The following is a 15,545-nucleotide window of genomic DNA, read 5'->3' as shown; positions in this document are numbered from 1 at the left end:
CTCTGTTTGAAATGGTGTCCCAGGAATATCAATAGTATGACCTCCCCTGAACTGTATGATTCCCTAATCATCAGATAACACCATTGTTACAACACGTGCTGGGCATGTGCCATTGACCTGCACTTTGTGGCACAGCTCTGAGGGACCAGAAAACAAACAAATAAATTAATCATACCATTCATGGAGCCAAGCCACCCTCCATGGAGTAAAAGCTAATCAACCTCATAATAACATGCAGTGCCCATGCGTAATCAAACTGTTTAATTCTCTATGAATTATTCAGTGAATCCTCCTGGCAGTTGGGGTAAGTTGTATGTTTTCCTGGCTGCTGTTTCTCTCCTGCAGCAGTCTCCCCTTGCTGTCCAGGCTCAACATTTCATGTTGTTTCCACAGAACCAGTGAGTGATGGACGGGCTGCACTATCCTTGTGGCCAAACAATGTTCTGCCAATTGATTTCTTTAAATACAAAGCTTTTAATCGACTGCAGATTTTGTTTTCCAATCTCTCTCCTTCTCTCAAACTCCCTTCTGCTAATTTGCACTTTGTTCTTCTCCCATTTTCCTAATGACACAGCAGTTCAGACAGGAACTGTTTATTGATGTTGCTGCATTAGCAGGCAGAGCAGATAAACCTTCTTGTGACTGCTGTTCAGGAGAAAATACACCCTTCTTTCTTTTCAAGGCTCAGAAAAAAACAGCTAAAAATTCAATACAAAGCTAATAGTCCATTTATGGGAAATACAAAAAGCAGCCATTCCCTTTAGAAAATGTTTCCTTTTCTGTTTTCTCACATTCTTGTCTGCAAAGCTCCCCCTTATGCAACTTCCTTAATTTAGAACTCCAGCATCCCGTTTCTTCTATGAAAGCTTTAGTGGTGTCATCCATCAATAGAGATGGACTTTCTTTTAATTACATGGTATATTTATACATAATCATCTATAATCCAATAACATTTGTAACATGGATACATTATTAATCAAAACTAAGTAACCTGACTCTAAGTCAGAACTAACGCTTGCTCAAAGCTCAGTTGTGAGACCAGTCCCACTAAAATTCTCTGGAGGCAAAGATGACACCCTAGTGCAGCGCTGGGCAAAATCAGTTAATACTGAATCTACTTTCAGTACAGAAATTGCTTTCCTTATTTCCAGCAGTTTTTACCAAGCAGTTTGGACAGGAAGTTAAATGCCACCTGCAAAGACATTCTTGAGGTGTGCACTGGTAGCTCATTCTATCTTTGCTTACTTCTGGTGATGCTGAGAATCACCTGCTCAGCCGAAGGTGGGGAGCACAAAACAGAACCAACAGAGCCAAAAATCCCCATCTTCATTGCTCTCCAAATGGGTCTGCAGCTCCTCACATCTGTGCTGGCACAGGGAGTGGTGGTGGGACTGGGGAGGGACTCTTCCATTCCCTTGGTCTGAGGACAGTTATGTGCTCTTGTAATTCAGGCACTGCTGCCCTCTGAGCTCTGCCAGGCTCCTGGGACTGACATCATTGCAATACTAAAAGAAAATCATTTCCAGCCAACACACTTCAAATTACCTTGGAAAACAGGCTTCCACCTGTTTTTAAGAGCAGACAAGAGCATTTGTGGATGATCTCCTTCCTTGCTATCTGAAGTTTTAGACCACCTTACACTGTATGTAAGCTAAAATGGTCCAAACCATTGGTCAAAAGGATTCAGTGAACATGCAATAACTATTTTGCATCCTAACCAAGCAATGCAAAATGCATGAGGTGTTTTCTAAAACAGTGTTCATGTCTGACCTTTTTTTCCTGGCCTGTGCAGAGATGTCACTGAGGAACTAAGGACAGAATCAACTCAGAAGCAAAACCGTGCAAGCTGAATGCATTTTTTCATTTTAAATTTTCTTTTTGGAAAGAGGAATGTCCATCTCATTCAACAACATTTACAATCTGAGTACTTTCATAAGGCTGACTTGGAGACCCCTTTCTTTGACCTGACTTGATATTTAAACTAATTTTACCCAAGGAAAAGCTGAATATAAATGGAGTAGGGATTTTAAAATTTGACCTAGAATGTTGAACTTATAGCTGACCTTTGAACTGCTCCTGGATTACCCAGGGTTTACAGCCATCCAATGTATCATTGGAAGGGTCATTTCCTGCAGGACCTAAATCCAATCATCTGACTTGTGACCTCTTGGATTAGATTTATGACCTTGCAAGGTCAGTCTTAAACTCCTTCTAGAGTGTTAAATTGCAAAGAGAGCATTGTATGTCATTGGAAATGCAGATTTCTCCAGTGCAGTAATAAGTTTTGGAATGACCTTTAATTCCAGTTCACAGGACACTACTGATTTTCAAATAACATTAAGATTTTGTAGTTATCCCTACAATTTCCTAATTTAGAAATAAGTAAATATATACATTGAAGATACCAAAAACGTATCAGTATTTGCAAACTTGCAAATAGAATGTAATCACCTACCTCCATGTCAAGGTATTTAAACAAAAGAGACACTTGATTTTCAGCTTTGCTACAAATTAGTGACTCAGCTACTCAACATAGAAATACAGGCTTCCTTTATGTGTTCCTATGTGTAATTAGTGTCTGTAACATGTTAGGCAGGAATCATCCCTTAATGTATCGACAGTGTCTGGTCCAGTTTGACTTTGCCCTCTGATTACCATGAAAATAAAGGCATTGAATAGATTCACTCCTTCAATATGGAGTTTTACTAGAGTGAAAGTAAAAACCACAAGATTTCTCTGGTTAACCATAAAATTCAATAAACTGGCACAATTGCATTTTCAACAGAAATCAGAGTTAAGCACCATAAGCACAAGTTTTTCTAAAGGTCAGTTTCTGAGTTAGGCACCAAACACAGGGACTAGATTTATTGAGACACTGTCTCAAAATTTGTGTGAAAAGATGAAGCAGCTCTCCCTCAAAGGTGTCCCCTTAAATGTCAGTCCCCATATTGAGGGGGTTTGTGTTGTCACCTGGGTTACACAGTGAGAACTGAGAAATTCTGCTTGTGTCTCTTTTCCCTTCAGATCCCACGAGGCCACGAGCCTCCCGCTGCAGCGGCCGTGCCTGCAACCCTCCCGTGGGGAACCTGGCCACAGGGAGGACACCAGTGACCAGCACCACGTGTGGCCAGAACAGCACAGAGCTCTTCTGCTTCTACCCAGAGCAGAACCTCCTCCACCACGTCTCCCCTGGCTGTGGGCAGCCCCGCTGCGCCAAGTGCAACACCAACCAGCCCGATAACTCCCACCTCCCTGCTGACATGACAGATGATTTCTTTGCAAACCCCATCTCCTGGTGGCAGTCTGCCCAAGGGGTACACAGAGAAGAAATCAGACTGGACTTTGAAACAGAATTCTACCTGACCCATGTCATTGCTGTGTTCAAGTCACCTCGCCCAGCTGCGATGGTGTTGGAAAGATCCCAGGATTATGGGCAGACTTGGAGGCCCTACAAGTATTTCTCTGTCAACTGCACAGCTACTTTTGGGCTCCAGGATGATCTCATTGAGGAAGGCTCCATGTGCACTTCCAGGTATTCAGATGCAGTGCCCTGCACCAGAGGGGAGGTAAGCAATAATTGAGGTTTGGACTAAGTTTAATGTCAAACAGCTCAAGACTGTCAGAAAACTAGAGAGTGTATCTCTAAGAGATACTGTGCATATAAATTAAGAAAGGTATCCCATCCCTAAAGGATTTGTGCTAAGCAAATAAAGGGGAAGAAGAAGAGAAATTATATATACATCAATGATAGAAATGCTTTAGAAAATTTCTTTTATGAGAGCTCACAGGATAATATGAACATTGCCTGATTTTACACTGCAGATGCCCAAAACTGAACTAGAATTCTAGCAAAGTAGATGTAGGAAAACACAGATCTGTAGAGTCTGATTTATCCAAACCATTTTCACTTTAGGATGACATGAACTGCATGATCCTTCTTTTTCTTCTCCATATAAAATAATCTTAGATGATTGGCTAACTTTTAAATACATCATTTCTCCAAGTTCAGTGTTTTCTTGCTTTCACTTTTCTTGCTGGTGGTGACTATGGCTGATTGTATCAAGCCATAGGCTGCAGAAATAAAACTGCTTGGAAGCAGAGGTGGGAGTGAGCAGGCAGGATTCTCTGTTCAATGGTGGGAAAAGCCCTCCCTTGGTATGAATACTCTGATTTGGTTTTAATCATACACAAAGAGCGTTTCTTAAATAAATGTACAGTTGTTCTGATAAGTTCCTCTGACAAGACCATAACTACTGATTAGAGCCTTTTCATTCAACAATCTTGAAACAGTTCGGATGGGAAAGACCATAAACATCATTGGCATCATTTTACAGAGAAGACAAAGTCACAAGGCAAGATTATAAGATATTCCTATAATCATAACAGAGGCTTGAATCTTTTCATGTCCTTTCACTTCCTTCTCTCTTCCTCAGAAAAGTCACAATCCTTTTGGTTTCAGTGTCTGGAAGTGGTCAGCAGATTCAGACTTAACTGCAAATTAAATTTAGTTGTGAGGTGAATTGTCCAGATAGGCTTCAGAAAACCCAGTGTTTCAGCAGTGCACTTCAAAATGCACATGAGAAGAAACCAAGGTACTATACCTGAGGCAGGGGCACAGCAGTAGGGAGAGATTGAATTCATCTGCCTGTAACAGGCTAAGAAACATCTCTGCTTATTAGAAACCTGGAACAGATTATCTGGAGTAGTCATTCTGCTGGTCAGTTACCATTATTCATTTCATGTCCAAGTCAAATGCAAGTCAAATGCATCCAAATGTCTTCTTTAGGGAGGTTACAATTTGCCACGTAAGAATCTCAGCAAGTAATATATTTTTCCATTCTTGTGTGCCTTCCAATCAAAAATCTGGAAGTACTTTGCAAAACCCAGCTAATGATCTTCAGCACACACACAAGGGTTCTGCTGCCATTTCACAGATGAGAAAAGAGCAGCACAGGAAGGTGAAGGGTTTTGTAAGAGAGGACAATTCTGGTTGAGTAAGGGACAGAATACAGAATCTGAGGGAAATGCCTCGGCCTTAAATACAAAATAACCCTTCCCTCTCTAGTACAGTATCCCCTGCACTAGGCTGGCTTTTGTGCTTACTTAACCTTGGAGAATATCATTGAGACCATGTGCTGCTGCTGCAACAAATCTGGGAAGTGGATGGCAGAAAATCAAATAATAAAACATTCATCCAATGCAAGCCTTTGTCAAGTGTCAAAGTGATTCTGTCAATTTGGGTGGCAGCTACACTGAAATGAGTCTGTGTGTGCTTAATCAATCTATGGCATGGTAAGAGATGTCAGGAAACAATAGTAATAAGAAGAGCAATCCTATATTTACAGGTTACCCTTGCAGATCCCAAATACTTTCATGAATTGAATCAGTGCAGAGGTCACTCCCTCCATGGGAGAACGGCTGAAGCTTTAAAGCAGCACGCAGGAATCTGTGCGGCAACTTAACAGAGGACAAGACAAATAGTGCTTCACAGCACATTAACCAAAAAGGGTTGTCAGGCTCTGGACAGACTTTACAGAGACCTCTTAATCAATCCAAGAAATGTCCCTATGGCAAGGGTGCAGAAGCACCAAGTTTTCAGGTCAGCAGTATGACACAGCAGATTCTCTTGTGAACTGAAATAAAGGAAGGCAGAGTGTAGCTATTTACAGTGATACCTGATCAGGTTTGCCTGAGTGACACTGCTGCTCTTACTGCAGGTCTCAGGGGAGCTTTGCCCACACACCTCAGAACTGCAATTTTACACCTTGTTTTGAAGATATCACAAATGTCACCAGGGCATCCTCTCAAGCACTGACTCCAGTGACTTTGAAGGCAGCTGACTGAATCCCCACCAGGATTTCCTTCAGTGTTCTCTGCTTCTTTTTCACCTCCACTCTGACCTACCCAGTTACTGATTCTGGCTAAGCCTTGGATTGCTGAGGGGCTCACATCACAAGCTGACAGCGCGTCTGAAATGATCAAAACTGTTCCAACTTAAGTGCTAATTAATGCTCTGACATAAATGCCAGTTTTCTTTACTGAGGGGTTTGAAGTAATTTTCACCACATGAGACTCAGGTTATTCTTGGGTCCTATTCATTCTGACAACAGACACAAATTCCTTTTTTAACAGGGCACAAAAGGAATAAAAAAAAAATTAAACCCATGCTGGGACACATCATGAAACAAGATTTCAGGTCAACTGGCTTCCAGAACTGGGAATGTAGGCATGAAAGGAGAAGGTGCTAGAGCTGCAGTAACTGACACACACATTTTTAAACTGAGATACATCTCATTCAGCACATTCTGGCCACCAAGACCAGAAAGAGTTTCTTCCTAAAAGCAAGATAAAAAAATTGTAAAAAAATAAGAGAAAATTTCAGGAGACTAGGATGGAGCAAAAGATATTTGGATGAGTGACATGACAATGTCACAGCAGAACGTAAGTTAAGGCATATCCCTTGTCTCTGGTAGATTGCCCCTTATTTTTCACCTCTGACAGGGTCACATATCTCCATTCCATCTCAGATAAGATACGTCTGAGACAGAAGGCACTGGGGAACACCTCATATAGAAATGTAAGAAGATGACTCTCTAATACATCTTTTCAATTTTCTTTTACTCGAGCATTTGTTAAATCCCTTACTCCTGCTCAGATTCAGAGCACTTTAGTAGATAGAATCTATCTGAAATCCTAGGATTCTCATCATTGGTTCATGAACTAAAACCAACATCACATTTTCAAAGTCTGTTCATCATCTGTAAGTCCATCTATAGGTAATATTGGCATGGAGTCTTATGAATCAGTTGAGACCTTTTTTACCCACTTGTCCATCCATGTGTTCTTCTAACTTAAAAACACTGTACTATATAGTCATGGAGCCTAAAATGAGCCTCCAGGTCAGCTAATATAAATCAAAACTTTGGCCTAAACAAAAGGAGAAATTAACAGAGCATTGCATCAGGCATCAAAGTGAGCTGCAGTTCAAACATCATGTGAGGGGAAAAAGGGACTGAAATGTTTGAACCTGCATCCTGACAGCACGTGCACTTGAGGATCTGAGAGATTAAGAGCACGTTTTTAATAAACTGGAATATCAGGAAATGAAAACAAATGTTCTCCTGCATTGAATGTGATGTTTGCATGAAAGGAAGACATTAGCATGCAAAGTGGGGTGGAACACTGACCTGCTCATAACCACCAGGCCCAGAAGGAGACCCTTCCCCTACTGGGTCTAATGAGTGGAAGGGAGTTCTGAATCAAGGGCTGGTTCATTTATGTGAGTGTCTGTGTGACAGATGATACCAATGAAGTGTGATATAATAAACCCATTACTGGAATTCACTGGGGGCTGGAAGAATTGTGTATGCCTGAATTAAGGAACTGGTTTCTATGGCAACATGTTAAGTGTGCCTTGCACAGAAGACCTGTTCATTCTCCGTTTTGTATCCTGTGGTGACCTCTTTAGGGACAGAAGTCCCCAGCAGTGCCTTTTGTCAAAGATGAGTGGACCCTCTGTAGCTAAAAGACATTTAATCACTCTTCTAAACACACTCCCCTTGGTGAATGCCAGACCAGGACAGGTTGTGATGGGTGCAGTTCTGTCTGCTTCAAAAGCCACCAGAGAGAAGCCAGAGTCAGCCCTGTGGACTCTGTCTTTTCTTCTGCACTGACACTGAAGCTCTGCTGCCTTTCTCCATCCATGGGGACCTCCTGAGCAATAGCTGTGGCACAGGGGACTACTTGCACCCAAGCACCAAACCAGGCCAGGGACAAGGCTCTGTGTGGGATGCATGGATCCTGTTCCAAGGACCTGCATTTCCCACTGTCGTTTCCCAAGCTTCTCTTTTACTGTATTCATGCCAAACCTTTTGATAAACAAAGTACTCCCTGTGCACACACACACCCCCACACCCCTCATTAAATGGCAACATCAATAATTCAAGAGGTCACCACTGAGGCTTCAGTGACTTCTTAGAGTTCTGATCTCATATGGCAGTGGGGTCAGTGGAAAGAAACCTGCTCAGCACATCACAAGGTTGAATTCCCAACAGCTGAGATTCAAAGACTAGTGTTTGAATTGATTCAAAGTCTTGCACTTCAGTGAAAGTGCAATTATCCAACAGTCACCAGGACTGCCTCTGAAAGTTGCCTGATGTTCAGGTTATTCCAACTTCCAGCTGGAAAGGATTCCAGGAGGGATTAGTCACTAGTGTAGGTAAGTGCCTGATTGGTATGACTAGGGCTGTCTGTTCAGCATTTTGTTTAACTTGAGCTGCAGAGCAGACAGAATGCAGAGGCAGGTTGAGAGGAAGCAGTTAACAGCAGCAGTGTAAACAAGCTGATAGCACTGCCAGGCCCTGCTTCCCTGGAGGAAGAATTAAGGGGCTCAAGGATTTGTCTCTGAAGGGAATTTGAACTGACTGAGACTAGCCCAGCAATCCCGTCCCTGGCAAGTGAACTTGAGGAGGGCACCAAGTGTCCTACTCTGACCTGGTTTGTAATGAACCATTTCAGAAACATTTGGAACATTATAAATCAACCAGAAAGACGCAGCAGTGGGGGTTTTTTAGCATTGCTTCTGCATCTTCTGAACATACAAGGCAGCAGATATCAACTTATTTTTTCTTCTCACCTTTTTTTATTAAACCTTAGTGGAGTTGCAGCCATTGCTTTTTTTTTTTTTTATCCAGGTTTCAAGTGTGAAAAAAAATGTTGCCCAAAATGCTATGAAATGTAGTAATTTATTGTTGTAATTTTCAAACTCCAGGCAAAAGAACACTTAAATATTTGCTCTACAGTTGTCCACACATCACTGTCATGGTGAGATTATACATTTAGCCAAGTCTGTTCATGTGTAAGATTTCAGCCAAGACCTAGAGATATAAATGGCTCCACTTAGAAGAAATGGATGCTCTCCCATGAGAACACAGCTTGGTTGACATGGGCTGACACTGATGGTCGTGGGGTGTTTTAACTTTCGCTGACAATCCAGCAAACAGTGAGATGAGTCTCCCTGTTCTCAGTCCAGTTCCCAGTCAGGCTGTTGCACCACAGAACTCCTGTCCCACCCTTTGCCATTTCAGAGCAAGCACCATCCCTCATAATGAAAAAGGACATTGCATTTTGTGGGAGCATGGAAATGTTCTCACATCCCCACACAAGGGGCTGCTACATAGAAAGGAAGCAGTTTTGTCCATTCCCTCTATACAGACTGAAAGCTGAAGGGTTTTCTGTCACATAATCTAGATTTTGTGTTCCAACTACATTACCTGTCTCATAGAGGGTACTGCTTCTCCCTACAACCCTTGCCTTTCTGCATGGATGTACATCTGCAGATAACCTGAACCTACAGAATACAATTTGTTTGAAGAAGAGAAAAAATCTGCATGGCTCTTAGATTTGCCTGACTTCAATTATGCCATAATCATATTAGCAGCTGTGCCTAAATATTAATATTAAAATGCCACATCAGCTGGATTACTGGAATAACCTCAAAGCAAATGCAAACTGAAGGCACATCAATCCTTTCTGATTAGGAGAATACAGAATGAATTTCGGATGCCACTGTCTTGGTGGTAGCTGAGTTTACCCAGATCAAAGCAATTTTAAAAATCAAAAGCACAATTATTTCTTTAACAAGCTACTATATTTCATACTGGTTTCTAAGCTTTGTTCTCTGGAAGGACAGAAAAGCAGCAGATCTTGACTAAAAAACACCATTCCATGAGTTGTCAGAATAGACCTTCTGGGAGAAGAGTTAGATTTTCTCTGTGCTCCAAACAGTAAATCAGAAAAAGACTACTGTATCACAAGATAGAAGTCCATCAAATAAAACAGAGGATATATGTCACTGGGTAGGAAAATTTCTGAGACAATTGCTTACTGTTCCTTTAAGAACAAAATCAACTCACATGAAAATCTCTTAATGAAGAGGATTTAGGAGTGATGAGAGTTTTTATTGCAGCTTCCTTCTGATGGACCCAATATAAGCACACAGACATTTCTCACCTCATTAACCTGAGTGTGTGCAGCATGATGAACACAGCTTAAGGATGATTTGTAATATCAAATTCTTGCTCTGCATAAGGATCCTCTTTTACAGGAGGCCACGCATTGGCACTGCCCTCCATTTATGATTCATATTCCTTGACCTTAGGCTATGAGTTTGCAAGGGGGAACATTTGTTGTGTCCACATCTCTTCTGGCTAATACTGGCTGGAAGATCAGGTTAAGAAAACAGAATTAGATGCATCAGGAATGGAGAAGAAAAACCTATGGCAAGAAATCAAAAATCTGAGACACTGTCTCCGAAATGAAGATGATCTCTTGATTGTTGATAAAACAATGTGAAGCAGTGCCAACTTGTATACAGCAAAACCAGTCACCTAACAGTGGCTGCCTTTTAGTTCTGCACACTTACAGCATTTTCCAGACTTCCTTGCTCGGAGGAAGGTCACGAGAGGACAGGGACCATCTTTTTGAGGCGCAGCTGACTGCCTTTTGAGAATGAGAATGACAAATATGCGCTCGATGGCAGATATGCAGATAAGCATGAACATCCCACTCAGCATTCAGCTCCAGTGCCAGCTCCTGGTTATAAGAGAAACTCGTGACCTAGGATGGATTTCCACCAAGGGTTAAATTACAGAGGTGCTGCACACCTTCAGCTTCCACCCAGTTCAATGGAAAGATTTCTAGGGTGTCCCTAAGCAGACTCAGTCACCATCAGATTTTCTTCTGCAGCTGTGCCTGTGCTGCTTTCATGACAGCTGCACACTGATATTTAGAGAAACAACTGGGAGATTTCAGAGCAGTACATTACAGCAAAAAAAAGAACAGAGCTTGCTACCAGACAGAGATCTCATTAGATGAGAAATAGCTTTACAGTGAAAATCATGGGAAGCTCTTTTCAAAACTTGCATCTCAATTAAAAGAAAACACTTCTTTTTCATTATACTCTCTTCATATCTTTTACATTAATGTAATGGAAAACTGAAAATTCACACAGTATGTCTGGGAAATGAAAAAATAGTAATATTTCTGCTTTTCTGCAAAAGGCAGAAGTCAAATGTCTATCTGTATAGAAGGAACTTGCTTCATAGGCTTTAGAATTACCAACCCTGTGAACTGAAAAAAAAGGAACAAATAACAGTGAAAAGGTGGAATGCCTTCTCCTACAGCTCATGACTCTAGGAGCTCAATAATACTTAGATCCATTTATAATCTAATCTTTAGTACATTCATGCATCAACGGTTGAGATGGCCAAACTCTTATCTCTTGCTTGTAATTATTAAAATTGCATGTATGGATATCCATCTCCAGGAATTCTTAGGGAATTTTCCAGATACAAGTTTATTAATATTCCCCCCATTGCACAAAGTACTTGAATACCAATATTCCATTTTTATGGAAAGAAAACAGTGCATAAAACTGAGTTCCTACTGAAATCAATCCAGAAGAGCATGAGGCCCCAGTTACTTGCTGAGCATTATAGTGAGCAATTGTGCTGGGACTATGACCAAATAGTTGCATTCCCCACTCTGTATTGTTACCAAAGCAATACCTTCTCTTTTATTAAAGAAATAAAATTATTCCCTAAATCATATAAAATTGTCAACCGATATATATAGCCACCACCAATCTCTCTTAATTTACTATCCATTTTTCCTTTGGGAACTATAAACCCAAACACATTCATTTAAAACATAGTCATGCATTCATAACACAGAAAAAAGTTTGGAGAGTTGGTTTTGTTTGGTTATTTATTTATTTATTTTTAGCTATATTATGCATTTATGGAAAAATAATTCTAGGATGTAAGGTGAGATACCATTTCTTTTTTAAAAAATTATTCCAATCTAGAATTATTTGAATCAATACATGTAGTAGACTAGTGAGGAGAAATTACAAGTACAAACATCTTTTTCTTGACAGTACAGCAATCAATATGTTCAAGAACAACTTTCTGACTGGCACTTTCATGTGAGACAGAACATTCAATCAAAATATTAAAAGTGAGGCAAAAGATGATGATTACATTATGCAATTGTCTGTGCCCAAGGATTTTAACCACCAATATTTCAAGGAGAATGGGACATCCAGAAGAGAGAGAAATTCCATTTTCTAGTTTTATGCATTTGTGAAATAAAACCTAAACTGATTTAATTATGAAATAAAACTGCTACCTCTGTGCAAAATGTAGCTCACCTAAACCTACTTCTATTGGCACAGTATATCTGCTAATCAAAATGTCTTTGATTTTTATAAAGCTAAGGAAGGCTGGTTCCTTACTGGAGGTTGAATCCTAGAAGAACATTTAAGCAGCTCCCAGAAGACCTCAGCAGTGTTATGTCACCCAAATCAGATCTTTAACACTTAACAAGACTTGCCTTGGGAGAAATAAGGACAAGCAAATCCAGTCTCACCAGTGAGCTTATCCCAGACAGAAATGTGTCATGAATTAATCATACAAACAAACTCTTGTACCTCAGCTGGAATGGAATACTGTTTTATTCTTAAAAGGATGCCACAATCCCTATGGGACTTCCAAGCTATTAATGTCTCTACTCACAAATGATGTTCAGTGTTCTAATGGGATATGGAAAATGCCAAAGTAACTCCTCTCAAGAGAGGCAAGGCCAGAAATGAAAATATTTGCAAAACAATAAAGCCACAGGAAACCAAACCTTTTTCTAAGCTGTCAAGCAAAGAAATGAGAAACAAAACAGCTTGGTGAAAGCAAGTGGCCCTTTGGTGAGAGAAGAGCCCCTGACAGCTGCTGTTTGCCTAAAGACCTCAGTGCTCTCAGAATGCCAATTATGACATGGGGAGGATGGATAATTGACTGGAGACCCCAAAATATGAATCCATCTGTTCAAACTTGTCATACCATGTAGAAAATTGGTTTCTAGTAGTGCACAGGATTTTCTTCACACTTACCATAGTACAGTGCAAGACTAATGCTATCAAGATGTATAGTGCCAGAGAGAAAAAAGAAACATTTTGGCCATTATCTGCCAATTTTTTTCAGACAGATGCAGTAAAAACTCTTTTCCTTCACCTCATTCACCCTTCCTCTCTATCTCCTGTGAGGAGTCCCATAGCTGTTCACAGCTGGGATCTCTGGCACAGACATGAGGCCTCTTGCCCAGCCTTGTACAATGTACAAAGCAAAGTGACACAGAGTCCCCAGGCAGTGCAGAGGAGAGTGGCTTTATTGCAAGAACCAGGCCTTTTTAAGCAGTTTTAGCAGTTTACACAGTTTTAAAGCACAACAAGCCCAAGCCAACCAAGCACCGCGATGTGGACACGCGGCAGCCACGCAGCGCGGCTCTCACAGCTCTCACAGCTCTCAAATCTCTCTACCTCTATTCCAGCTGAGTCATTCTCCCATATTTCCCTTCTGCTTAGCCTAAGGAGCAGGCCTGAGCCACGACTGTACAAGGGTAACAAGGCCCTTATTTTATAAGGCTTTACCTATATGTGAAAGTATAAGAAGGTCACTGGCAGGAGCAGAGCAGGTCTTGCAGAAACCAGTGCTTTATCAATTACCTTTCAGATGTGTATCTTATGGAGTGAAGTACCTCTAGCATTTGTGTTCTCAAGCCACTTATCTGGTGGGTATCCTCTGGAGGTCCATCTGAAAGGAGATACCATCTTAACTAAGCATGCATATTAGAGAAACCATAGACAAGAATGCTAAGTGTGAGAACACTTAAAAAAGTGTGAGCTTATAAAAGCTAGTGGCTAAATAGACTGCTTTACCCTCAATTCCTCTGGTTTATGCCAATTTAAATGGTTTATCCCAGTTTCACAGGGACTTTTAACCATTTTTTGATATCTCTGAGCTCAGCAGGCTCTTCAGAACTTTTCCACCCAGTTCCCTGCCTTGGTCTTAGTTTAGCTGATAACATGGGAAGGAGATATGTGTGTGTCTATACACAACCAGGTGCTCAGGACCCTGAGAATCCACTCCACCTCTGTGTGATCCACAGGGGACTGGGAAAGAGACAGGGTTCATATAATGGTTTCCACCAAAAGATCAGCCCATCCTGGATTAGGGGAACTGGACAGATATGCAGATTTGGTCTTTGTCCTGTGAATCCACCAGTAAGGGGAATGCTGGGCACCTGGACAAAACAGAATGAGCCATTTGCTTATGGTTCCATTGACCAGGGGAATGCAGACATCAGGGTGGAAACGCTTGGGCTATTTTGTCATGGCTTCATTGGTCAGGGGAATGTGGGCACCTGCATTGCACAGCCTGGGCAATCTGCCCACAGCTCTATCAAACAAGGAGCTATGAGCATCTCTGATCTCACCAAGCAAGGCTGTCTGCAGCTTTGTAAGTAGCTGACAGTATAAGAGAAGAGAATTAAAAGAAAAAAAAGAACAGAGTTAATAAAATAGAAAACACTGTGGACAGGTGGGAGAGGTACCACTGCCTTTGCTGGGTTCAGTGCAAAGCCTGGCAGCTGATTCTGTTAATTAAGGGTATTTGTCTCTCCATGTGCCATCACCATGCCACTGAACTATCTCCTAGGCATGTACCACAAGCTCTTTTGTGGCTTCTGCAAGCAAAAAGGAGCAAAAGTATTCTACATGCTGCAACCATTTAAACTGATCACTAGGAATAAAGAAAAAGAAAAACTGAGAGAGAGAAAAAGGGAATCCCTATGGAAACAAATATTTCACTCTGCTAATACTAACAGAGTGAGTCAGACGGAGACTGTCACCACTTATAAAGCAGGGCCAAAGAATCCCAAGGGTAAATACCTCTGCCATGATGGAAAAACTCAAGCAGAGGAGAAAACTACTGTCAAATTGGAGTTAGCACATCTAAGCCTGGAAACAGTGCTAACAGTTCTCTATTTCACTGGCCAGGACTGTGGTGCAGCCCTCCATTATCAACCTATCCCAAAAGCATCAGAAACAAGCACACCCCAAGATATAGAGAAGGGTAGAGTGCTGGTGAGCTAAAATACAACAGTCACTGTTAAACACCAAATTAGAACTGTGATGCTCAAAGCCCAGCTGTTGCTGCTCTGGAGAACTATCAAACAGCAGAAATGCTGTGACAAAAGAGTAACAACCTGCAGGGAGCCAGCAGGCACCAAGCACCTCGGGTCCTGTGAACTCACTGCTCTGTAGCTGCTTCTGAGTAATAAACCACCTGGCTGTGTGTGCAGACAGGGCTCCCTCAGTGCTCATTTGCCCTAAACTAAACTGTGTTTCCACCACAGTTCAGGTGACCTGGGAAAAAAGTATGATCACAGTTTCCACTTCTTTCATAGATGCCCTTAGTGCCTTTGTTTACCTGACTCTAGAACTCACGCGAAAGTCGTGCTCCTAAAATGCTTCCAGAAATTGGGATGACATTAACACTGCATTTATTGGATTTCTCTGAGTGACATTGTTGTCAGTGGGCTCAGAAACACAAGGAAGTAGATTTCTCTTGTCCTTGACATATTGCCTGAACTGCAAGAAGTGAGGGCTTTCTGCTTTTTCCTAAAGATCATCTTGGGATATTTCCTGTGTATGC

At 41.4% G+C, this 15,545-nt stretch overlaps 1 protein-coding gene across 1 annotated transcript in view; it reads left to right on the top strand.

The window, feature by feature from the left end:
* Positions 1-15,545, top strand: part of LOC136561790 (netrin-4-like) — a 45,638-nt gene that overhangs the window by 3,984 nt on the left and 26,109 nt on the right. Inside the window, exon 2 of the mRNA XM_066558257.1 lies at positions 3,025-3,566. Within this exon, the coding sequence (XP_066414354.1) occupies positions 3,025-3,566 (542 nt within the window). The remainder of the gene's footprint in view (positions 1-3,024; positions 3,567-15,545) is intronic.

This window comes from Molothrus aeneus, chromosome 12, assembly GCF_037042795.1.
Source record: "Molothrus aeneus isolate 106 chromosome 12, BPBGC_Maene_1.0, whole genome shotgun sequence".
Lineage (NCBI taxonomy): Eukaryota > Metazoa > Chordata > Aves > Passeriformes > Icteridae > Molothrus > Molothrus aeneus.
This window is presented reverse-complemented; position numbering and strand designations above follow the sequence as displayed.